The sequence below is a fragment of the Chanodichthys erythropterus genome, chromosome 17, assembly GCF_024489055.1.
Source record: "Chanodichthys erythropterus isolate Z2021 chromosome 17, ASM2448905v1, whole genome shotgun sequence".
Lineage (NCBI taxonomy): Eukaryota > Metazoa > Chordata > Actinopteri > Cypriniformes > Xenocyprididae > Chanodichthys > Chanodichthys erythropterus.
The window spans coordinates 733,115-760,697 of NC_090237.1; the positions used below are offsets into that span (position 1 = coordinate 733,115).

Consider the following 27,583-nt stretch of genomic DNA (forward strand, 5'->3'; position numbering starts at 1 on the left):
TTTTCATTAATGCACTCTGGGATTGTGTTTTCTACAAAACAATCAGGGTTATTATCATTAACTAAAACTAAAACCATACTTGAAATAAAATAAAATATTTAAAAACAAAATTATTTCAGCTAATTGCCAACATTTCTCATTTTCATTTAGTTTATGTTGAAGTAAAATAAAACTAAAATACTAAATAAATAAAACTAAAATGTATATAATATAATATAACAAAATAATAATACAAATGACAATAAACTAAAACATTAAACAAAAAGTAAAAAAAATATACATAAACATACTTTAAAAAAAATATTTAAAAATGACAAACAACAAAATCACTTAAACTTTAACTAAAATTAAAATAAAATAAATTATTAACAAAAACTATAATATTAACTCTACTAAACACCACTGAAAAAGATATATGATGCATGCTTAAGTTTATCTAAACTAGATTGAATCCGCGAATAATAACTGAAATTTAGGTCTATTTCTCGCAAAAAGCATCTTATGACTTGAGTCGAGTTATTAAAATCACAAAAAAAAAAAAAAAAAAACAGCTTAAAATAGTGATTTTAAGTGAACTTGTGCATCTCTTCTGGTGTTATGCTGTGTATTTTAAATTAGTTTTAAATCTCAAAAAGCCAGAAAGCTTGTTTGCATGTGTGAATATGAATGCTTGCCAGAATGGATCAGAAATCTGCTGCAATAAAAGCGGATAATAATTCAGAACATGTGAAGACTGGTAAACAGACGGAGCTTCTGAGATCAAACGTGTCTGAGAACCTCACGCTGAAGCCAATAAAGTGCTCTAACGGTTGATTTCATTTACTGATGAATGTTAAAAACGTAACAGGCCACTAACATGAAAATATGCATAAAATATATCACATTGCATATTTAATATGACATTAAATAAATATGTATGGAAGTCCTCCAAAAATAATGCTCATTATGATCAAAATTATGACATACTAAGTCATAATTATCAGATAAAGTCGAAATTATGAGATGAAAAGTTAAAATTAGAACATAAGTCAATTATGACAAAAAGTCAAAATCATGACAATTATGAGATAAAAAGTCAAAATTGAAATAATTTTTTGTCATAATTATGGCTTTTTATATTATAATTTCAACTTTTTGTCATAATTTCTACTTAGTATGTCAGACTTTTGATTTAGTATGTCATAATTTAGACTTTTTATGCCAAAATTGACTTTTAAAGTCATTTTGAGTTTATCTAATAATTATGATTTAGTATGTTATAATTTCTACATTTTGTCATAACTGACTTTTAATGTCATAATTTTGACTTTGTCTCATAATTATGACTAAGCAGAGCATGATTTTATTTTCTTATGTGGCAAAAAAAGGGCTTGAAACAGAAATGCAGGTGTGTGTGTGTGTGTGTGTGTGTGTGTGTGTGTGTGTGTGTGTGTGTGTGTGTGTGTGTGTGTGTGTGTGTGTGTGTGAGAGAGAGAGAGAGAGAGAGAGAGAGAGAGATGCTGTCATCTTTTTGAAGCGTCCTTGAGTATGTATCGCTGTTGGAAAAATAATCAATAAAAGAAACAGCACTCAGATATGACTGTGTCAGTGTGTGTGTGTGTGTGTGTGTGTGTGTGTGTGTGTGTGTGTGTGTGTGTGTGTGTGTGTGTGTGTTTTCTCAGCACTCTAGGCAAAAGCACTCCTGAGACTGCTGCAAATGTAACATCAATAAACCCTACAGGAGAATCTATTTCTCTCTCAGAAGACTCTCAGAATGCTGATGAAGTTTGGAGCAGCGTCTCAGCCCAAACCTCCGGGTGAATCTGAATGAGATTTGACCCTCCTGTCTCACCGTACGCACACTGAACATCTGAATCTGATCAGAGGTGTTCTGACGGCGCTGAAGGATTTCTTATTGTGAAATACTGTCAAATGATCATGTGTTTCCTGTCTGCTCATATTTCAACTCTACTCCGGCCTTTACAGAGAATCAAAATTTAAGAATTGTGTGTGTGTGTGTGTGTGTGTGTGTGTGTGTGTGTGTGTGTGTGTCGTACCACGTTTGGCAGGACGACTCTGAGCACATCTTTGATGGTCGTCCGAAGGCTCCTGACATCAACAATGGAGGCCAACTGCAGCAATGCATCCTGGGAAAATAAAAACACAGACATACAGATAAATAATCAAAATGAAATAAATGGTTTAGTTTCAGCATCGGAAAGGTCAAAGGTTAATGAATCCTCTGGAAATATGGCTCTGATGAGTTTAACCCCGAGCCTCCAGAAATGCCACGCCATTAAGGAAATTAATGTTGTCGTTCTCCGCTCTCTCGTTTCTCGCTTTCTGTCTTTGATGATTCTGGAACTCATCTCTCTTTGAAGCTGTGACGGGGTTTGACCTTTGACCTCCAGCACACTGACCTCGTCAGCACGGCTCATTAGCGCATCCACTTAACCCGGGAAATCGATAAAGGAAAGAGCCATTAACCAGTGACGAGAGCGAGACACAGAGAGAGAAACGCTTTTAGCTAATTAGCAGTGAACACGTGAAGGAAATAACTAACCAGAAGAAGCAACTGGACCTTCATACAGATGTTACTGTCACTTTTCATGGAAGAAAGTCAGATTCATTTCAGCAAATCACTGACTCTCAAAACTGAATCAAATGAACCGACTCATTTGACTCGTGACTCTGAAAGACTAACTGAGATCCTCTGTATTGAATGGGATATGCAGATATAGATTAGGTGTATTTGAACAGAGAGTTAAAGCACTCTGTGTTACAGTAGTTCACTGCTTTATTCAAAGGGCAGCTTGAGTTTAGGTCAACTCGTTTACATTATGAGGAGCTGGAAGCAGGATTATTATCGTTAACTTTAAATGAGATGTTGATGCTCAAAATAAAATGGATGGATGGATGGATGGATGGATGGATGGAGGGATGGATGGATAGAGGGATGGATAGAGGGATGGATAGAGGGATGGATGGATAATTCAAGGATGGATAATTCAAGGATGGATGGATGGATGGATGGAGGGATGGATGGATTATGGGATAATTGATGGATGGATGGATGGATGGATGGATGGATGGATGGATAGAGGGATGGATAGAGGGATGGATGGATAATTCAAGGATGGATAATTCAAGGATGGATGGATGGATGGATGGATGGAGGGATGGATGGAGGGATGGATGGATTATGGGATAATTGATGGATGGATGGATGGATGGATGGATGGATGGATAGAGGGATGGATAGAGGGATGGATGGATAATTCAAGGATGGATAATTCAAGGATGGATGGATGGATGGAGGGATGGATGGATTATGGGACAATTGATGGATGGATGGATGGATGGATGGATGGGTGGATGGATGGATTATGGGATAATGGATGGATGGATGGATGGATGGGTGGATGGATGGATTATGGGATAATTGATGGATGGATGGATGGATGGATGGATGGATGGATGGATTATGGGATAATTGATGGAAGGAGGGATGGATGGATTATGGGATAATTCATGGATGGATGGATGGATGGATTGATTATGGGATAATTGATGGATGGATGGATGAATGGATGAATGGATGGATGGATTATGGGATAATTGATGGATGGGGGGATGGATGGATTATGGGATAATTCATGGATGGATGGATGGATTATGGGATAATTGATGGATGGGGGGATGGATGGATTATGGGATAATTCATGGATGGATGGATGGATTATGGGATAATTGATGGATGGGGGGATGGATGGATGGATGAATGGATGGATGGATTATGGGATAATTGATGGATGGGGGGATGGATGGATTATGGGATAATTCATGGATGGATGGATGGAGGGATGGATGGATGGATTATGGGATAATTCATGGATGTATTGAGGATGGATTTAAGGATGGATGGATGGATGGATGGATTATTGGAAAATTGATGGATGGATAGATAGATGGAGGGATGATGGATGGAGAGATGAATAGAGGGATGGATGGATGGATGATGGATGGAGGGAGGGAGAGATGGATGGAGGTAGCAGGTGGTCGGCCTCTTTAAACTCATCTCTCCATCACTGAACTGATGAAAGGAAAACTGCACTCAACCAATTAGTCAGTCAGTATTGCGTGTGTGTGTGTGTGTGTGTTTACTACAGCTGTTTTTATAGATAATTACAAATAATTGTTGCCAATTACGTTCAGATCTTTCCTAAAAAAATAAAAAAGAGGAAAAAAAGAGAAAGAAAATGAGTTTGAGTTCAACATCAAAATCTCAATTATAGAACAAAGAATATGTTTGGAAGAAGAGGTGAAGAGATTTTCAGATGCAGGTGCATCATTCTGACACTCATCCTACTCTTCCTCTCTCAACAGCTCCATCTCTCTCACACACACACACACACACATACACTCACACACACACACACACACACACACACACACACACACACACACACACACACACACACACACACACACACACACACACACACACACACACACACACACACACACACACACACACACACACACACATACACTCACACACACACACACACACACACACACACACACACACACACACACACACACACACACACACACACACACACACACTCGTGTTGAAGCAGAGACGCTTCCTGCAGTTTCTCTCTCTTGTTGGATCATCATTGACGGAAGCAGCAGGGATCAATCCCGCAGCACTGATCCCACTCTCAATTTTCTGAAGAGGGAACAGTGGAGAGCTTTGTAAAACACACACACACACACACACACACTCCAGACACTTTACACTCGTGTTCATGTTTCAGCTGGTAAACACACCACTAACCTCAGATTTCTCATGATCTCACAGAATCACAAGCAGAGTCCGTTTGAAGACTGTCCAATTAAACGATTCATTTTCAGTACTGAATGATGGAGTTTACATTTCAATTTAAATTAAGAGTAAGTTTGTGATCAAACAGCGTTGTTATCATTAAATCATTTTAGTTTTGTTTTTGTTTTTAATCTAATGTGTATATTTGATCTAGTAAACAAAGTTTTTTAAACTTTAAAAAATTAGAAATGTTTCCTTGGAAACTAACTGAAATAAATTTAAGTTAAAGCACCAAATTTATTAAAGCTAAAATTTAAAAAAAAAAAAAAAAAAAAAAATGAACCTAAATAAACAGAAATGTAAATAAAACTAATAAACTAAGCTAAAACTAAACTAATAAAAATGACAAAAGTACATGACAAAATTTACAAAAAATGAAACTATTTTAATATTTTCAGTTTAATTTTAATTTTAAAGGCTAATAATTAGAAATATCAATAAATACTATAATAATATATGAATAATACTAAAATAATACTGTGGTCAACACTTCAGACAGATGAGAGATTCACACACACAGATGTAGGATTAAAGGTGTAACTGAACCTGTGCTGTGAGAACGAGTGTGTGTGTGTGTGTGTGTGTGAGTGTGTGTGTGTGTGTGTGTGTGTGTGTGTGTGTGTGTGTGTGTGTGTGTGTGTGTGTGTGTGTGTGTGTGTTTTATACTCTGATCACGAATGTCTTACAAACACCAGCACACACTGAACAGTGATTACAGAGGTACAATCACACACACACACACACACACACACACACACACACACACACGTTTAACCAGTTTCTCTAAATGATGCACAGCATGCCTCAGTTGCCTTATTTTTATCAATATAAAGTGCTCAAATATTGGAATGTATGCATGAAAGCTCATTTTAGGTACTGTTACTAAACACCATATTTTAATCACCTTTTGCTTCACAAAAGTTCGTTCTATCTGATCTGTTCTTGTTTCTCTCTCAGCGTAACGTTTCCTTCAGATCATCATACGGGATCTCGGCATCTGATATCCGTCCATCCACTCTTTCTGTGTCAGAAATGTCAAGCACATCCCGAGAGACTTTCATCATGAAACCCCATCGGCCTGTGACATGTTAACATCGCTCCATCTTTACCTGCCTCTCTCTCTGCAGGCCAAACACACACACACACACACACACACACACACACACACACACACACACACACACACACACACACACACACACACACACACACACACGAACATGTACACAAAGAGCAGACCAAGGATTATATAATCAGTGTGTAAGACTGTGTGCATGTGTGTGTGTATGTGTGTGTGTGTGTGAGAGAGAGAGAGAGTGTGTGTGCATGTGTGTGTGTTTGTTTGTATATGTTAGCCAGTGCTATTTTAGTATCATCCAGATACTACTATATTTTTTTATTAATATTTATAATTATTTTTATTTATATATTTTCAGTTTTATTTTTATTTTTTTAATTTTGTTTTTTTTTATATATATTTTTTGTAAGTTTTAGATTTTTTAGAAAACAATATATACATATAGTTTATATTTGTATCATATTTACATTATATTTATTTTAAATATATTAAATAGTTATTTATTTATGTTATAATACATAAACTGAAAAATAAATAAATATAAACTATATAGTATAAATATTTATATTTATTTCAGTTTTAGTTTTAGTACATCAAGTTAAACTAAATGAAAATGAGAAATGTTGCCTTGGCAACTAGCTGAAATTAAATAAGTTTTGTTAGTTAATGTTTATTTTATTTAAAGCAACATAATTTTTTCATGATTTTAGTTTTAGTTTCAGTTAACTATAATAACTCTGATGATGGCTTTACTACAGACAGGTTTTTATAGATAATTATAAATAATTATCACCAATTATCTTCAGAACATTCCAAAAAAACGAAAATGAGTTTGAGTTCAACATCAAAATCTCAATTATAGAACAAAGAATATGTTTGGAAGAAGAGGTGAAGAGATTTTCAGATGCAGGTGCATCATTCTGACACTCATCCTCTTCTCTCAAAAGCTCCATCTCTCTCACACACACACACACACACACACACTTAAAGACGAGACTATTTACGCTAATGCTGCTGTAGGAAGCCTTGCAGCACTGCTGAGAATGCATTGCATTGTGAATTCGCACTCATTTTTGTAATGCAGCATTTTGCAACGCAACAGCACGTGAAATTGAGCTTGTGTAGCTGTAATTGTCCGTGTTCATGTACCTGAGGCAAGACACTACAGGAAATAAACTGTGTTCTTTTTCATTTTGAGATTTTAGGCTATTTGGCTGTTCATAAAATATTGTTTCAGACTAAAGGAAAGAAATTATCTAAAATACACTTTTGATTGCACTTTATCGATTTGTGTCTGTAGATTTTCATTTTGATACATTCATTATGATATATATCTTAAAAAAGACGTTTCCTCAAAATGAGTTTTTTTCTCCACTTCAGCAGCGCTTACATACACCGAAACTTACAGTTTTATTTACATCTATATTCTGAAGGTTTTTACTGTGGGGTTTGTTCATAACATCATCCGCCTGATTTTTATAACATTATATTTCTTAAAAAATTGTGTAACTAATTTTTTTCTGTCTATTGAGAGTTTTCTGATTTATGGAGTGATAAAAAGAAAAATCCAAAATCCCCTCTGTAAAAAACTTTGTCTAATATGTTACAATAATTTTGAACCTGGCTTTATCCCATGTTCAGATTTATCTTCAGGAATTGTATGTAAATTAGTGCATATTTAATTAGACAACGCCTCATTGGCATATTTAAACAAAACAAAAAAATGAAGAAAACTTGTAAAACCAAAAATGTTTGTAATACTAAATGTTATCAATAAACCTGCTAAGTATAATAAATAACCCCCCCCCCCCCCTCTCTTTTATGTGTGTTTCATAAAAATGAAAAGTGTTTATTAACTTCATTTGAGTGTTTGTACTCAAACATCCTCTAGAATAAAAAACCGTCTTGTCTGTTTAATCCAGCGTCTGATGGTCTACATAACTTTCCTCTACTCCAGAAGCCGGATAAATCTCTTCGCCACAGACGCCCGGCAGCAGAGCATGATGGGACTTTAAGACGACACTGATCTCACTGTGTGGTCTCAGAGCTTTATTACCCACAAGTCCTCTGGGACCGAGGTCAAGTTGTGTGATTTTAGCTTTTCAAATTAACCAAAAGAATAAAATCAGGGGCGCAGTGAGACCTTTAACATTTAAACACGGCACTGCTTCATAAATCTTCATAAATATCAGCCACTGATATTAACACCAGACCAGAGTGAAATCTAACACCTTTAATTAAACGTGCCAATATAATTAAGTGTTTGTAATGTATTGAATATGCCTTATAATATAATTATTGTACATATTGTATATTCTTATGAATAAGCATGAAAAAATATAGGTAAGATTATAAGAATAATATATTATTTATTAATTTTATTATAAGACTCATTATATTGCACTTTAAGTATAAATAAAATATAATATTTGAAACACTTTAACTAATATATATATATATATATATATATATATATATGAAATCATTCATATTAAATTTGGTTTAAAGGTGAAACTATAAATAATAAGGAGGAAAAAAAAAAAAAAAATATATATATATATATATATATATATATATATATATATATATATTTTTTATTTTTTTTATTTTTTTTTTTTTTCATATTATTCATAGTTTCACCTTTAAACCAAATTTTATATATGCCATATAAAACAGAAAGTCTTAGATGTAATTCATCAGTGAATTCATATCATTATAATGCAATTTCTAAGAAAGAAAATTAGAACTTTTACTACATCTGTTTGAAATGCTCGTCAAGCATGCATAAATGAAATTAATAAATTATGAAACTGAATCCCAATTTCCACATACATGATAAAGTGCATGTACATTGAATTAGCATATATATTAAGCTCATGCATCAAACTGTGAATATTTCTGCCTGAGCGACACAACACGTTACTGTTCAAACGTTTAAATGAACTTTAGGAACAGAAAAAGAATGTTTAGATTCTGATGATTTGATGTTTGTATGAAACGGTTCGAGCTCGTCTGATTGGTCTGATTAATTTGAGCATATTAAACATGCCGTGACTCAGGGATGATAAATGAACGCGAGCGGTGAATCAGAGTGACGGCAGATGAAGGTCACCGTCAGGATTTACCGTCAGTGTCTGAGATCATCAGAAGTGCTGAGAGTTCGGTGGAAGGTTTTCACTTCTTATTTCACAACATGAGAGCAGCGGCTCTCGTTCTGTCAGCTTTGCTGGTCTCATTTTCAAATCTCCTTCTCAGCAAGCACTTTGTCGACAAGACGTTATTAAAACATGATTCACACTTTAAATTTAATATGAGACTCATAAGATACTGAAAGCCCGAGGGTCCCATAAACACCCCCTTGTATCTGCATCTGTCATCTGGCTGCAGAAAGACATAATTTCAAATGAATGCTTTATCAGGCAATACAATTATTATCCTACATACATAGGCTATATGAAATAAACAGCATAATGTTAGAACTCAAAATGAATACACAAAATATAAAAATACGAGACTAATTATATATCAAATGTATAAATAAATATTTTACATAAATATTATAACATTAAATATAAAAATGAATATACAAACAAAATTTACAAATATTTTATATGAAGAAATAAATATTTAACAGTGATTAACAGCAACAGGTCAAGTTAAAGTTAATGTTCATATCTAGCTACTTGAAAAATGACCAGTGTTGTTGTTTTTTTATAGCTGAGATACTATTATTAATATTTTGAATTATATTTATATTTTAAAGTATTGTATATATATATCTGAAGGAAACTCTTGACGCAGTAACACAAGAACATGTTAAAGGTGCACTATATAATATTTTCTGTCCGCTAGAGGTCGCTAGAGGTCTATTCAAAACAAAGGCGTAGCTTGATGACGCCAAGTTTAAGTGCAAAATCTTGGGAAATGTGGTCTCCACCTCAAAAGGTGGTGTAAAATCATTGGGATTGGACTCGGGAAGAAATCATGTTCATGGATATGATTATTAACGTTACTGTAGTGTGAAGCAGAGCAGGAGCGAGTGTTGTGGAGCTGAACGAGGAGCTGGAGCGATTGATCAACACACGCCTCACGAGCAGCGGGACTTTTATTATGACACAGTCGCCGGCGCCGCTGCCGCTTTTCCGGTCATGAGTATGAGGAAACGCAGCTCTGTTTATCATATTAGACACATTTGAGAGTGTTGAAAATGATGTTATAACGTTACTCTGTGCGTTCGCTCGGCGGCTGCTGTGAGACACTGTTACACACTGCAGTAAGATAGATCCATTTTACAATATCACATTAAATGCTGGATGATTGTGTTGATAAATGCATGCAATTAATTTTAAAACATATTGTATGATGCAGAAAATGCTGTATTAACTAAAAATAAAGCTGCATCTGATTATGCTATGTTAGCTACTTCACAAAATAGTGTTTTTCTCTGAGGCACGGTAAAGCATCGCAAAACATCAAGAAAATTAGATTAAACAATGAGACTAAATGTGATGAGCTATATAACAATAATTAGTTTTCTGTCTATAAATATATCAAAACAGTTATCTATTAAAACATGTAAATGTTAAAGCATCTTCGGTGTTTCCATGGTTTCTACAAAATAAAACCGGAAGCCGAGGGTAACGCGGGTATGACGCCATTGACAGACGAATCCTCACACGTCCCGCAGCCTTGGATAAAATTGCAATTTTCTCATGATTTATAAATAGTTGCAAACATTTGGGATATTGTAAGTACTCAAGTGAACAAAATATATAACACTGGCCTAGCGATATTTTACTGTAAAAATATTACATACTGCACCTTTAAGTACATACAATAGGACTGTTCGCTCAAGCATTTTCATCGACACTAGTGTAATGGTTCTGGCTTTAACAGCGACATTTCACCAAGCTGGAAACAAAGAATAAATCATTTCCACAAGACTCAAGTGGCCATTCAGTTGAAGCAGGTCAGAAAACGACACTGATCTGAGAACAGTGCTCACAATTACAGGGCGCGGGGTTGCCAGTTTCCCTGCTGCGGGAAATCCCTCATAAGAGGCGGATTAACGGTGTTTGTGACAGGAGGAGAGAGTGAGGGGGAGTCCGACCAGAGGAGGAGAGAAATAAAGGATGAAACGGACAACAAGATGAAAGGGTGGAAGAGAGAATCTCAAGACACATGCTAATAAAGCGGTGAGTGGACGATTACTGCCGCTGAGATGATGAAAACCAGCAAAGCTCTTTAACATTTGTCTTGCACTTGATGTGCAATGCAGGAGCGTAAATATGAGGACATCAGTGCCACAGGGGTGTGTGTGTGTGTGTGTGTGTGTGTGTGTGTGTGTGTGTGTGTGTGTGTGTGTGTGTGTGTGTGTGTGTGTGTGTGTGTGTTACTGTAGGTCCATTATTAAGTCCAGCTGAGTTCATTAACCTTTCTAACTCATTTACATCACAGAAATGTCAAAGGAAAGACCAAACAAACACACACACACACACAAGCAATCACATCACACCTGTGACCACACACACACACACACACAGGACAGTCTGCATTTTCCCTTTATCCTGTAAAATGACCAGGCAAAGTGCTAAGAAACATGGAAATGTGCTTGTGTGCAATTGCTCAGAGAAAATATAAAGTGCTTTTCATCAGAATCATATTTCATGTCTATAATCAGTGGCGTACAGCTGCTCCAATCATGTGCAACATTTCTCATAAAACACCTGACAACAGCATGTATTTTTATACCCTAACGAACAGAGAAGAATGAGAGATAGAGAGAGAGAGCGTGCTAATCACAGTTTCTTGTGCCTACACAACCCACACACTCAGATGAGAATAACACACACACACACACACAGCAAGCAAGCCTCGTTTACGTGTATACTACATATTCAAATGTTAATTTTGTATGGCAAGAGCTTTAATGTTGTTTATACAATTTCCAGAGATATAAAATGAATACAACTAACTTGACATTTAAATGTTCAGAGTCTGTTTTTCTCGCTTGTTTTATGCATCCGCATTTATCCTGTTCTAAGGGTGTAGTTTGTTGGTGATTGTTAGTAGTTCGCTGCGGCCGGTCGGTGTTCAGAGGTTCTGGTTGTTATTCCAACAGCGCTGCCTCCCCAGTCGCCATAGAAACACTGGAGACACATGCACTGTAGAATACAGCCAGACCAACTACAGCCGCACTATGACGTCTTTCACACACAGCCGCACTACTGATGCCGTTACCGTACATGTGGACTTCTGATGACGTTCATTAAATGCCACTGAATTACAGCCCAAATACTGACAACATTAATCTACAGACAAACTACTGACACTGTTAATGTACACCTGGACTTCTGATTACATTCATCTACAACCAACTAGTGTTAAACTGCTGCCTTAAATAATCAATAACTAACTTACATATTTTGCACACACACCATAATGTATTCTGCTTATTTTGTGTGTATATATATATATTATACACTGCTCAAAAAATTAAAGGAACACTTTGAAAACACATCTGGATCTGGGTAATATGTTAGGAACGAAAGGATGCCACATCGTTTAATGGAATTGAAAATTATCAACCTACAGAGGACTGAATTCAAATTTAAAGGAAGGAAATTTTAAGTGCTGGTGGGAGAAAAAAAAATTGGGATGGGAGGAATTTTTTTTTTTCCCCAAAAACTTTTGCATTCCCTCACAAAGTTCTAATCATTCCCTTGCTGTGAGCTCGGACAAACTCTTCCTCTTTAATGTCCCGCTGGCTGGCAGTAGTGTTTCAGTTAGTAACATACGTTAATAATAATAATAATAATGCAGTTTGAACTTGTTGGACTGAAATATAAAGAAATGCAGTCAGTGCTTATGTCAAGCAGTTCATAATGTTGGCAATATATTCACCGATTGGAGCTTCCCGGATCAATAACTCGTGAGATAAACGTTGTTAAAACACAAATTCAGCTACTTCCAATCACAGTAACCTCAACGAGCTACAACAACACAATTTTCCTCAAATGTGCTTTATAATAAATTGGGAGCAGGTGGAGATACACGTCTGAAGGGACCGTCTGAAAAGTGCAAAACCCAAAACCCTTGAAAAATACTCAATAACTTCACTGTAACACACTGTACCGTCACCAAATTCAGTCCATATGTCACTATAATATATAATTATATAATAATATATCAATTTATATATTATAAAGCAAGTTTGAGGAAAATTGTGTTGTTGTAGCTTGTTGAGGTTACTGTGATTGGAAGTAGCTGAATTTGTGTTTTAACAACGTTTATCTCACGAGTTATTGATCCGGGAAGCTCCAATCGGTGAATATATTGCCAACATTATGAACTGCTTGACATAAGCACTGACTGCATTTCTTTATATTTCAGTCCAACAAGTTCAAACTGCATTATTATTATTATTATTATTAACGTATGTTACTAACTGAAACACTACTGCCAGCCAGCGGGACATTAAAGAGGAAGAGTTTGTCCGAGCTCACAGCAAGGGAATGATTAGAACTTTGTGAGGGAATGCAAAAGTTTTGAAAAAAATTTGGGACATGGGATTTTTTCCACCAACACTTAAAATTTCCTTTCTTCCTAATTTTTTTTCCACCACCACGTCCCTTTAGGGGCTCCGTAAAAGACACCCCGAAAATCAAAAAATATATATATATTATGCAGCAGGCTACTCTATTTTTCTTTCCTCTCCTATCTTTTTTTACTCTTCTCCTCATATATACCCCACGTATTTCAATGTACAATTTGTCACTGACTTTTGTGTCCGGACAAATATAGTTGAAACTTGAACTTAAAGCAGACCCACAAGTACTGCACAACAGAGGACACGGAAATCAGAAAATCACTTTGAAACACACAAATAATACCCGAATAAGTAACTTTACAGCATATCCTTTAGTTTGAAGGACACAGACCGAGATAAAGACTCTGAGAGATGATAGACGCTCCAGTATAAAGACAAACTAATATTATAATTTGAATTAAAGCCAGAGATAGCTCAACTGAAACCAATTTTGGATTAAAATCAACAAGAAACACAGAGATTATAAAACACAGAAGCATTTCTCCATCTGTCTCCCTTCATCACAAACACACATTGAGTTTACAGTTTTAAAATATCAAATCATGCTCACATAAAGGTCAAAGACTGACATTTACTGTAACTCAAATAATATATATAGATATATACACACACATATATATACATGTGTATGTGCTCCTTCATTTTAAAGACCACACAGAATATAGACGTCTGATTACACACACAAACACTCCTGTCTCTATTCATCTGTCACTCTGTGTCTGTCTGTCCTGCAGCGGCCCTCAGGTGCCGTTCAAGCACGCTCACGTGTGTGTGTGTGTGTGTGTGTGTGTGTGTGTGTGTGTGTGTGTGTGTGTGTGTGTGTGTGTGTGTGTGTGTGTGTGTGTGTGTGTGTGTGTGTGTGTGTGTGTGTGTGTTTAACTGCAAGTTCCTGTGGTGCAGAAAACAAAGAAAACAAACTATTGAAACCCTCCATAAGTTTGTGTAGCTGCACCGGTGTGAAAATAGCGAACGTAATGTGTAGTTGCCATGGCGATGAAGGACATGACGCGTGTGTGGCAGGACCTTCGCCTCTCGTTAGAGAGCACAGAACAAACGCTAATTAATGAAAACGACAGATCCTGACAGCAGAACAGACAAAAACACTCGGAGAAACAATAAATAATTGGATTTTATAAAGTTTTCTCTGAGAAAATGTGCAGCGCTCAAAGTGTGAAAAGACGGACAGACAGACAGAAAGAGAGACGGAGAGACAGACAGCATGGAGAGACTGAGAAAGGATATTTCAATTAACTTTAACAGCGTATCTAAATTGTTCTGGAATGACAGAGCAGAATTCAATCTCTGATAAATGAGAGAGCAGACGTGAAGAGAATGTGAACGGAAGAGAGACGGACAGAGAAAGAGAAAGAGAGTCTCTTCTGCTCACCAAGATCATCAAAAATATAGCAAAAATCTGATATATTATTCTAATTTAAATCAGCTGATTTCTATGTGAATATATAGTAAAGTGTAATTTATATCCAGTCATCAAAGCTGAATTTTCAGTGTCTTCAGTGTCACGTGATCCTTCAGAAATGATTTGCTGCTCAAGAAACATTTATGATTGTTATCATCAAAGTTTTTCTGTGGTTTTATAAACTCTAGACTCAGAAGCAGAAGTCAAATTGTATTTTTACATCTGATCGCATCTCTACACTTTAAATAAAAATCATGTTATTCAAGATCAAGGCACAATATATGCATCTTTATTGATTTTAAAAAAGCATTTGACTCAAGGATTATTTTACAAACTTACTGAAAGTGTTGTAGGAGGTGAAACCTACGACCTCATCAAATCAATGTAGACTGAAGTAAATGCAGTGTGAAAATCAACACAAACAGAACGATAAAGGTGCGTGGAGAGAGAGAGCTGCTCAGACCAGCTCCTATAGAGATTCCCGGTAGTATTTGGCTGAAAACATTAGGATCCGTGCCGGTGTGTGTAAGTGTGTGGTTCAACGACAATTCACTGAACGGGAAAAACATCCAATTGAGTCACAACAAATACTGCATGCAGGGCAGAATTAGGCATTATAAAAGCAATCGAAATCTGGAAACGTCCTGAGCAGAGACACCAGTCCTGATCTCCACTAAAACATACAGACATTCAGACAATGTTCTATCACACTTATATTATTTCTTTATTCTGTTATTTGCATTTCTTAATATTTTATTTATCATTTATTTCACTTTTTGCACTACTTTTTCTTTGTAAACATATTACATGTACAGTCATGAGAGAGTCTTGTGCAGTAATATCATCGCTCTGTGTGGGAGGTTTTGGTTGGTGTGGGTGGTTAAAAAAAACTTTTTCTTTCTGTGCCTTTCATCGCTATGGCAACGGAAGCGGTTTTGTGGTGCTCTTGTACAGGTGCGCGCACACACACACACACACACACACAGTAAAGGTGTGAGTGAGTTCAGTGAGTGAGTCTTCAGCCTGATAAAAACATCAAGTGTGAATGAAATGTGATGAGATACAAATATAATAAATACACAACACAGAGTGAAGCGGATCTTGAATCAATTAACACGTTAATTAACTGCCTAAATTATTACGTTATTAGCTAACTGCGTTCTCTGTAAAGCTGCTTTGAAACGATATGTGTCGTGAACAGCGCTATACAAATAAATGTGAATTGAATTGAATTAACACGTGACTGACAGGCTGGTGATTAATACGACATACAGTCGATTCACTGAACACTTCTGCTGTAAAATATGTTTACTAATAAAATATAATTATTAGGGCGAGGCCACTGCAAAAACAACACGTGTAAAAATCATTTCTCTGTCTGTGAATGATGTGTGTCTCACTAAACACTCTGTGATTGTTTTAATGAGCTCATTATGAAGATCAAAGAGCTGTGGACTGAAGATGCTTCAAAGATAGTGATAAACGAGCACACACACACACACACACACACACATATCTGAACTGTATATCTCTGAAGACTGATGTTCACCACTGTGGAGAAAAACGGAGCTGAGAAAACATCTTCTGACTGGGATAATGGACGACCTGTGTGTGTGTGTGTGTGTGTGTGTGTGTGTGTGTGTGTGTGTGTGTGTGTGTGTGTGTGTGTGTGTGTGTGTGTGTGTGTGTGTGTGTGTGTGTGTGTGTGTGTGTGTGTGTGTGTTCTTGGGGCTAAAAGTGACCTTGTTGTGTTCTTACAGATGAAAATACATTGTCTGGCAAACAAACACACACGCATTTCTCTCTCAGTTCTTCTAACGACACTGAAAGAAGCTGCAGAACAAACACATCTATATATACAGCACATTTATATTCCAGATAGCAGTGGTTTCTCTGTTTATTTAAGTGACCATGAACCATGTTTACCTGCTGGACCAGAAAAGCTTCAGAAGCACAGTGAAGGAGCGTCTCGGACACCATCATCACAAACAGATGTGCCAAAAACAACATGTTTTTTTGGATATGTACCGTACAGTACTATTTGAAGCATGGTGCATGAATATGGTATTACTTCATTTTAAGGTATTTGCATTTACATTTGGTAGACACTTTAATCCAAAGTGACTTACATTGCATTTAATGAACACATTCGATCGGTTCATGCATTTCCTGGGAATCGAACCCATGACTTCAAGTGGGTTTTTGTCTGAAATAAGGTCTTCTGTAAGCACATTCGCTTTAAAAACTCCAGATAAACACAAAGACAAAGAGAGAAAATCAACAGACGGTGTGTTTGCGAGGTCGGCGGTAACTCATCCCGTCTCTCGCATCTGGAAAACGCTGCGATATAAATCCCGCTGAAGCATTTCTGGATCAGAAAGGGATCGTCACACCATAAATTACCACGTTAAACACTCGATCTGGACCAGATCTTTTGGAAAAGACCCTGAAATAAGAAACTCCATGTCCTGAGTCTGACTGCAAACAACGAGCCGCGATCTCCAGAGAAATATCGTCTTCCCGTTTGTTTTCCAGACTAAATCCCATCTGTTCTTCAGAAAATAAAGTGGAAACACTTTCTTAATCAGTATGTCTTGTTTTCCAACACAAATATCTATATTTGCTGGAGAAGCAAAATGACTGAAGATATTAAGAAAAATGAAGTGAAAACAAGAACAAATATCTGCCAAAGATTATTTTTGGCAGATATTTGTGCTTGTTTTAAGCATAAGATCATTTAATTATATATATATATATATTTCAGAACTCAATTCTTAAAATCTTCTCCAGTAAATGTTTCTTGATTTAAGAATGTTTAGATGTTTGTGCTGGAAAACAGGACAGAAACACTGAGGAAGAACATCATGTTTTGCAGTGTAAGTGAGCAAGAACTGGTGATTTTTCTTTACTAAGATCATTTTTAAATGTACAGCAATAAAAACCATCTGTTTTATTCTAAAGCTCAGAGATACGGTGGGAAATATGAAGAATAAATTATGTTTTTGGGTGCAACAAATCTACGGCCTGTTTAAAACGTCTGGCTGTCGGACGGCATGATGTGATTCAATTCTCTGGATCGGATCAGTTCTGGACACAAAACCCATCCGTCTGTCCAAGATTTCCTCACCTGATGTTTAGTGGAATTAAACAACGGCATCCTTTCCAAGCAATCTCACATTTACAGGTAAATCAGCATCATTTCTGTTCTCCTCATAAATCTAGTTCTGGATTTATTTGGTATCTGCTGAAATACTGATCAAGAAATATAGTTTGTCAAGAAGACCAATAACATTTTGTGATGGATCAATCTGCATTAAATAAAAACTAGGCCCGCCCCTAATGGGAATGCTAGCCAATCAGAAACACTCTCTGCCTGTCAATCATTTATAGTTGATTATCAATCTCTAATAGTTTAGTTAATAGTATAAATTGCAATAAATTGCAAGCAAATTTCACAATTAATTACAAATAAATGGTAGTAATGTATTGAATTAGATGTGAAAATGACTACTAAACACACACACACACAGGCGGACGCAGCTCCTCTCAGCGCAGGATTTGTGTTTCCTGTTGATGTCACTGAGCAAACGACCCAAAACAATACGAGAACATCCGCACACGGAGCATTAGGAAATCCCGTTCGATACGACGCACACAGAATGAAGCGCTTTACTTTCACTTCTATCACAATGATGAACATCACTCTTCATCATCACTTCATGATCCTGTAGGCGTCACATTAATTATTCAGATTTATGTACATTTTATGACTAAGAAAGCAACATCTGCCACCTGTAAATCCCCTGGGAAATAAAGTTCACCCCCAAGGATACTAATAAATATTTAATATAGAATATAAATAGTACTTTTTTCTTAAGAGAACTGTAATTAAATCTGATTCAAAGAGGTGAACTACATTCACTGGTGTCCTTTGGGCACTACATTTCCCACAATCCTTATGCTGTGAGTTAAAAAGCCTCTGGAAGAAACAAACACAGGAGGTGTAATTCCAGGTGTCAATCTCCGTCGTTCGCAGGTGTCTCTGTTTACAGCGCAGAGATGATTCCAGATGGCTCTTTACATCACGTCCTGCATACAAGGCCCTGCTGTGCAAATCTTTCATTCAGCATTCAAAGAGAAATGACATTCTATGTAAATAAACTCCTCCATATTCAAGAGATATGACCCTTCACTCCATAAATATTCCACTCGAAGAACAGCAGCCATTCCACATGCAAATAGTGGCACATTGAATCACAAAGATGGACGAGCATCAATCTCACGTTCATGAACACACGCGCTCTTAAAGAGGAAATGCAGAATATGACAGACAGCGATCAGCTGATCCAGACTGTGGAGGAATGACTCGTTTACTCGACTAATGAATGAGACTTTCAACAATACGCTGGTCTCACTTAATCAAAAGCATTGAAAGATATCATGGTATGACCTTTTATTTATATAGTGCCTTTCTAAAACTCAAGGATGCTTTAAAAAGCTGTAAATAATCAAAATAACGTAAGGGAGCAACATAAGGAGAAAAGGATCAAGGATGTACTACAGGAAAAACCACACGGAGAGAAAAAGGAGAGAAAGCCGGGCAGACTCTACATGACCAAACTATGGAAGCTCGTTTTTGTCACGGAATAAAAAAAATAAAAAAGGTACAGTAGTTGTGATGTTTTATCTCACTAGTCAGACTTTATTTGATACCATATACCTGCTATTTTGATATTCTGTTTTGTTTCCTTTTGTTCCTGTTTCCCTGCTCTGTTTAGTTTCAGTTTCCTGGGTTACTGATTATGTCCTCATTGGTTCCTATGGTTAATTATGATTTGCACCTGTCTTTCATTATGTTCTCATTGTATTTATACTCCGTTATGTTCAGTTGCTTGTTGGTTCTCATTTATGATTTATGTAGATAGCGTTTCTCCTGTGCTGTTCCTGTGATCCACAGTATTTTACATCATTAATAAAGAATTTAATATTATGGCAATGGTACACACAGTTGTTTACTAAAACAAAAAAAATAATTATTAAAATAAAATATTGGATGAAAAACTAAGTAAGTAAACTGAAAAAAATACTTGAACTTTAGTTAAAATTAGAACTGAAATAAATAAGTTTTAAAATGACTAAAACTAATACTGGAAAAAAATAAAACTTAAAAAAAACTTCAATGACAATTAGAACTGAAATAAATAATTGAACTATTAAAATTACTAAAAGTAATACTGAAAAAAAATAAAACTTAAAAAAACTTCAATGAAAACTAGAACCGAAATAAGTATTAAAACTACTAAAGGTAATATTGAAAAAAATAAAAAAAAACTACTGAAACTTTAATTAAAATTAGAACTGAAATAAATAATTGAAGTATTAAAATTACTAAAACTAATACTGGAAAAAAAAAAAAAAAAAACTTAAATGAAAACTAGAACCGAAATAAATAATTGAAATATTAAAACTACTAAAAGTAATACTGAAAAAATATAACAAAAAAAATTTAAATGAAAACTAGAACTGAAATAAATAATTGAACTATTAAAATTACTAAAACTAATACTGGAAGAAAAAAAAAACTTAAATGAAAACTAGAACCGAAATAAATAATTGAAATATTAAAACTACTAAAAGTAATACTGAAAAAAATATAACAAAAAAAACTTAAATGAAAACTAGAACTGAAATAAATAATTGAACTATTAAAACTACTAAAGGTAATATTGAAAAAAAAAAAAATTTAAAAAAACTTCAATGAAAATTAGAACTGAAATAAATAATTGAAGTATTAAAACTACTAAAAGTAATACTGAAAAAAAAAAAAAATTAAAAAAACTTATCAAAATTACTAAAAATAAAAAATATAAAAATGCCAAAAAGCACAAAAGTACTAAAAATCACTAAAATGACAATAAAAACTGAAAATGTATAAGTTATAAATACTATAAAAAATAATAATAAATACTATAATTGTATGTAAATTATACTAAAATAACACTGGTACACGTCATAATATAGCTACTCTGATTCATCTTTGAAAGTCTATATTTGAATAAATACTTTACAAATGAAAGATGATCATCTCCTTTGGATCTTGATGGACACAATGCAGTATTTCTGAGGATGAATGAATCAGTCGGAAAAAAAGAATACTGTTTTGAAATATGATCCATTAAATCTACACCAAACGTACCACAGTATAAACATCTGATCTTGTCACTGTATTTTACAGTAAGAGCTGAAGAACCCATAATGAAACAACCATATGATCATATTACAGCCAAAAGAAGCTTTATTTTCAGCAGGAAACGCATCATTTGGTCCAGGAGTCACTGGTGTTTGAAGGTGTGACGGTTCAGAGAGATCAGACGCGTCCTTCAAAGTGACAAGCCTGTTTCACAAGATCAACTGAGCGAAGGAAGAGGGGGAAAAAGTGTGAGAAGAAGGAAACAAGCATCGATGGCCCGACGTCACAATCGTGCAGAAAACCATTTAAAGTGTCAAAAGATTTCCCAGCTTTTTTCTGTTCATAACGTCTTTTGATTCCGTGCGCCGCGGCGATAAGAAAGAGGGATGGGGAGGCGGGGTTGCCACGGATACGGAGCAGAACGATGACGGAGGAAGACAGCGGGAACGTCTGTTTCCTTTTTCATTTTGCCAGTGGGAGGAAGAAGACAAACTTTGCTTTTTGTGTCTTGCTACAGAAGAACAAACTTCTGCAGCAACCCCTGGATTCTGTGCTTCTGTGAGGGTGAAACTCTGAGACGCACGCGGGGGGGTGAGATGCTTCACCCCAGAAATCCCTGTTTGCAGACACACACACACACACCATTGAGTTTTACAGCCCTAAACACTTTAGAGTGTTTCCTTCACTTAAATCACTGAGAGCTTCTGCTTCAGGAATCAGATTCCACATCGGAAGAGAACAAAAACATCTTTAAAATAAAACATGAATTGTAATATCACCATTAGGAATATGTTCAATATTAATAAGCGGAATTATGAATGTAGAAATGCAACGACAGATTTACCTGTGTAACACAATGAACAAACATTACACTGCAATAATGATGTTCTTCCTCAGTGTTTCTGTCCTGTTTTCCAGCACAAACATCTAAACATTCTTAAATCAAGATGGAGAAGCACAATGACTGAAGATATTAAGTCTTGTACCAAAATGAAGTGAGTTTGTGCTAAAAACAAGAAGAAATACCCCGAACCCAGACCTGCGTAGTTCATCTTACATTTCATATTAATATTGTGTTATATTTTAGACACAATATTGTCTGCTTTTGATACATTTTTCCAACGAAAATAAAACTGTTGTGCATCTCCGATCAACACACAGCGCTGTTTCGTTTCTGAATGAATCTGCGTTTTGAGCGAATCAGTCGGGTGACTCAATGATTCAATGACTCATTCATAAAGAGAGCCATTTACTGTACTTGATTCCTGAATGAATCAGTTGTTTGAATGAATCAATGACTCAATGACTTACTAATTTAGACATCTACCACCACCTACTGGCAGTTTTAGTTTCTTATTTAGAGTACCATTTCATGAAAAAAAAAACATTTCCATATATATATACAGTATATATAAAAAACAACATTAAAAGGTATAGTTCATCATTTAATCATCATGTACTCATCCTCATGGCCGTTGAAGCCTATAAGTTTATGTGAAATAAATTCTATGTTGAATCAAATAAAATGTTTGTTTTTGTGAGCTACTTTTTGAAATGTCTATTTGATGCTTTTCACATTTAACACAATAATGACTTTATCTTCTGGGGCTAATTTCTCAGCCAAATTTTATGTGCGATTAATTAATTAATTAATAAATGTAATCACTTGACAGCCCTATTTTTAAAAATATATATTTATTATTGGAGTATGAACTATAAGAAAACACTATTTCAGTCTTTCTACTACAAAATTCCATGTTTAATTCAACTCACATCAACATCAAATTAAAAGCAATTTAAAACTGTTTCTACACCAATTCTTTAATATAAAGATATATAATTTGTTTATATTGGTGCATGCATAATTGCATTTTGTGACTAATTCGAGTGTAAGTAATACTTCTGTTAACATGTCGCAACAAATGTTGAATTATTATCTTTTCCTTTTTTAATCTCCTTTTGTTTAAAAGAGTTCAACTAGAGACACTATTGAATCAGAAGTGGAGTTTGAGGCATTACAGTATAACGGTGTGTAAACACACTCCAGTCCGGTTCAATCTGAGAGGAGGAGGAGGCCGCATGTGCGTTCACGTGTATCTCACCTCTCCAGAGTCAATCTCTGCACATTTTGCGTTACGTAATCAGACAAAATCCCAAAAGGTCAAAGAGAAGCGTTGATCTGCGGCAGCCGGCAGCTCGATTGTGTTTTTACACTCGGGTAAGTGCTGACGAGCCTTCGCTCCTGGGCGCCATCGCTGTGACCCGCTGCAGGATGAGGAATCGTGGATGAGAGCATCAGCGAGGTCAAACGTCTCCAAACACTCGCCACAGAGCTTTTAAAAAGAGACAGGGGCTTTAAAACGCGAGCATCATCTGGTCTGACGCGCCAGGTTTATATCGCCGTAAAACACAAGCCGTAATTTTGAGTGTGAATAAATGAGGTTACGAGTTTCCACCTCAGATAAGAGCACATGGAGCAATTTAGGGATTTTATAGAGCAGATCTGATCAAAATCAAGATTTACTGGAGAGACAAATATGGACATAAAAGTTAAAGGAGAAAAGAAATGAGAAAAAAACTTATGTATAAGGAAATTAAAACATTAAATCATCACATTCCAGCACAAATATATCAACATTCTTAAATTAAGATTTACTTGAGAAGATATTAAGTCTTGTTTACTGAAAAATTTATTCAAATGAAGTGAGTTTATATTTAAGTTAGAAAAATAAACTTAATTCAAAGTGAAACAAGATTATTTCTCTGACCACATTGGCAGATATTTGTTCTTGTGCTTAATCTTTTCAGAAAACAACACCTAATATCTTAAGACATTTTCCAACAGAAGTAGCAGATCTTGATCTAAGAATTTGCAGATATATTCGTAATTAAATCCAAGTCCAAATGTGCTGAACTGATGGCTCTGTTCTGATAGATAGAAACAATGAAAACAGTGATAAATCCTTACATAATTAAAAGAGCAAAACAAAACACTTCCCATAAACGATCTGCTGTTTTCAAAGGTCATGTCCAATCAAACTACAGTATTTCTGCACAAATTCAGCCGACGCCTGGTCAAATCCAGTCAAAAACTACCAATATATAAAACCATACTGCATTAAATACACTTTCCGACAGTGCTGATCCTGATCGCAATAAAATCACTGAAACAATCAAGAGAATCTTGGAACCAAACACTCAAACTTTAAGGACAAACATGGAGAATTTCTCATTTCAACATTAATTGCCATAAATGAACTAATAAGTATATTAATGCCTTTCAAACTTAAAATCCCATAAAATCCCAGAAGAGCAAAACCAGTTAAGAATCACTGAACTAAAACACAGTCACATTCCTACAGGCACTGCGTGTGAACCACACACACACACACACACACACACACACACACACATATGTGCTGCCACCTCCGGCTCTGTTCCCGTGGCTACCGAAGAAACGCATCTCGACAGCGCAGCAAATCTCCACAAGCAGCCCGGCAACCGTCACCAGGGAGCCTGTCGCCGCGGTAACGAGAAGATGACAGGTGGATAGGAGCGCAATCTCGGAGCCGACGGCTTTGGCCGCAGGGAAATGAAAGCTAATGCGGCAGAGATTCCTGCGGCGACACTCGTTTGGCCTTCGGGCCGAAGACGAGCACTTCAGTGAACACACACTCAAATAACACAATCAAGCCCAACACCTAGACTGCATTTTAAGGCTTTTTCCAAACAGTGAACACCTGTAAGAACGTCTCGTATCTCTGAAGAAACCACCATGAAACACGTCGAAGGTCTCGGCTGATCTATTTAACATGCCTTTACTTCTCTTGGTTTCTAGCGTCCAACAGTCCAGATGGAAAACATGAGAGCGAGTGTGTGAATTCACTGCTCATCTAGTGTTTGTGTCATATAATAACAGGCGGACAGGACAGGAATATTAGAGAGATCAGCTGCAAGATATCATTTTGTATTTTGTCTTGTTATCCAGTAAAAATAAACATATTTATCTAAGAGGAAATTACGGCTTGTTTTCAGAGAACATAGCTTGCATAAAAGTGGTAAAAATGATTTTTCAAAGTTGTACAGATTACTGAAGTAGATTTTACAAGAAAATACTATTTTAGTATGTTTTATTTAATGCGTTACTTGCCATTTATGTGTAGTTATTTGTGAAATTCACAAGAAAATTTGTATAAAAATCATAAAACCTATTTAATACATGTTTACAATTTCAATTAGTGAAATTTATGCTTAAAATAAGCAAAGAAAAATCATCCACTCGAACGATGAAAATTAGATGAATATCTTCTGAAAGGTTGCTCCTTGTTTTGCTTGTGTAGAACGAGAGACTTTATATGAAGACGTGTGTTGATTCTCAGACAGCAGGAGTTTGATTCATTCTGACTGTGTGTTTGGAGGGGAAAAATGAGTTTTATTTCTCCGTAACAATATCTGAGTTCTCCTGTCGCTTGATGTTGAGTGTGTAATTCTCCAGGAGAACCATCATGCTCTTATACACCTCTACTTTCACCACACACACACACACATATAGCTAGCAAAATATTTACATTGAGATAACGTGATCATTTTAAGTTAAATGTACAAATTAGTGTACTCAAATATTTTAAGGTCAGAACAATAAAAATGTATGAGTACAAAATCTTGACTAAAAAGTCTTGACAAAAATCTTTTTTGAGTTCTGTTATGCTTTACAGTGAAGTAAAAAACTCATTTGATTTGCAAGAACTCAAGAAAGTTAATTAACTAAATCTTTTATGTTAATTACTATCAAAATGTAGGAATTGGCTAACTCAGTACTTCAAGTTCGGAGCAATTAACATGCATGAGTACTACAAACTCAAAACTTGATAGTTCTGCTTACTTAAAATTGGGAACATCATAACTCAAAAAATTTGATGCAGTCTTGAGTTAGCCAAACTTATTCAGGTTTACAGTGTATGGTATTTTCATTCTTAAAAAATATATTTAGCCGTTTTCACTATAATATTTTGGAAGCTTGTTTCCGCCACGAAATAAAAAATAAAAAAGATAATTGTGACTTTTTAAATCTCACAGTTTTTTTTTTTCCCTCACAATTATAAATTTACATCTCACAATTGAGAAAAAGATGTCAGAATTGTGAGATAAAAAAGTCATAATTACCTTATTAGTGGTGTTTGCCTCTGGCAAAGCATCACTATTGTTCTCTTGCATACTTATTATTATTCTGGACAAAACCTTGGCGTGTAACTCGACCTGCACCGTTAGTCATAGACCAATCAATAAGGTGTCAAATCGATCGGCTCATTGAGGAGAGGTGTGCTATGACTTTTCCAAGCGATCAGACTTATGATGTTCACACAGCAGAAGAAAAGCGGGCAAAAAATCCCATAGACTTACAATGATATCTTCATGAATTTGAATTTCAACTGTTTCTCTCTCTCTCTCTCTCTCTCTCTCATTTGACTTATCTTATCAAACAGCCAATAAGTAATAACCTAAAATCGTCACAGCCACACCCTAGCAACCAGTTACAGCACCCTAGCAACCATCCCATATACTTCCATTGAAAAATACAGTATCTGAGAGGGATATAAATGAATCAAAACATCATAGAGACACATGGGTTTGGCTCTTCAGATTTGGGCAGACATCCTGTCTATTGGTTTAACCCTGCTAACTGTCTACCCACGCCCTAGTAACCATTTAGAGCACCCTAGCAACCGTGTAACCTTATGAATAAGCCATATTTGCCCAGTGCCGAGTTTTGCCACTGCATGCACCACTCACATTTTCTTCAGGAAATGTATATGCTAGTTTATTTATGTTATTCTGTGGTGGAAACAGTTCAGTACAACAATATTCTTTCAAAAGCTGCTTTGGAATAACATTTATTGTTAAACTGCGTCACAACTGAACTGAACTGAAACAGTGTCATGAAAGATTTACATCTCTATGAAACAGTCACGGTTTTTATGGTTTAACGTCAGAAATTCTCCAGCACTCAACAATAAACAACTATATTAGAAAATGACCCTTTTGGATGTCTTGCACAAATCTGATGGCAAATGTATGTGTTTGATTTGTGTGTGTGGAGCTCAGACTATCCTTCTTGTTTTCTCTTATTAAATCATGGATTATGTCGCAGTCTGCAAGTTTTGCTCACATATGGCGTGTGAGTTCACAGATAGGCAGACAGAAAATGCACTACAACTACACAACACACACACACGGCAACGCTACCGTCTCTGCGGTTGTCATGACGACAGCAGCGCCGATGCCATGAGTCATGAGGGGAGAAAAACTTAAAAACGCTGACAAAAAAAGATCCGAAAAGCCTGTTAATCTGGACGCCGCGTCTGTTTATCAGACTCGAAGTGAGTCGAAGCATCCGGAAAACGGTGACATTTTCAGCTGTG

The 27,583-nt window shown here is 35.8% G+C and overlaps 1 protein-coding gene across 6 annotated transcripts in view; it reads right to left on the reverse strand.

Moving 5' to 3' along the window:
* LOC137004313 (cGMP-dependent 3',5'-cyclic phosphodiesterase) overlaps positions 1-27,583 on the reverse strand; it is a 142,105-nt gene that overhangs the window by 41,681 nt on the left and 72,841 nt on the right. For all 6 annotated transcript variants that reach the window (XM_067364532.1, XM_067364533.1, XM_067364537.1 and 3 more), the window contains one exon: positions 2,037-2,126. In XM_067364532.1, coding sequence (XP_067220633.1) covers positions 2,037-2,126 — 90 coding nt within the window. The remainder of the gene's footprint in view (positions 1-2,036; positions 2,127-27,583) is intronic.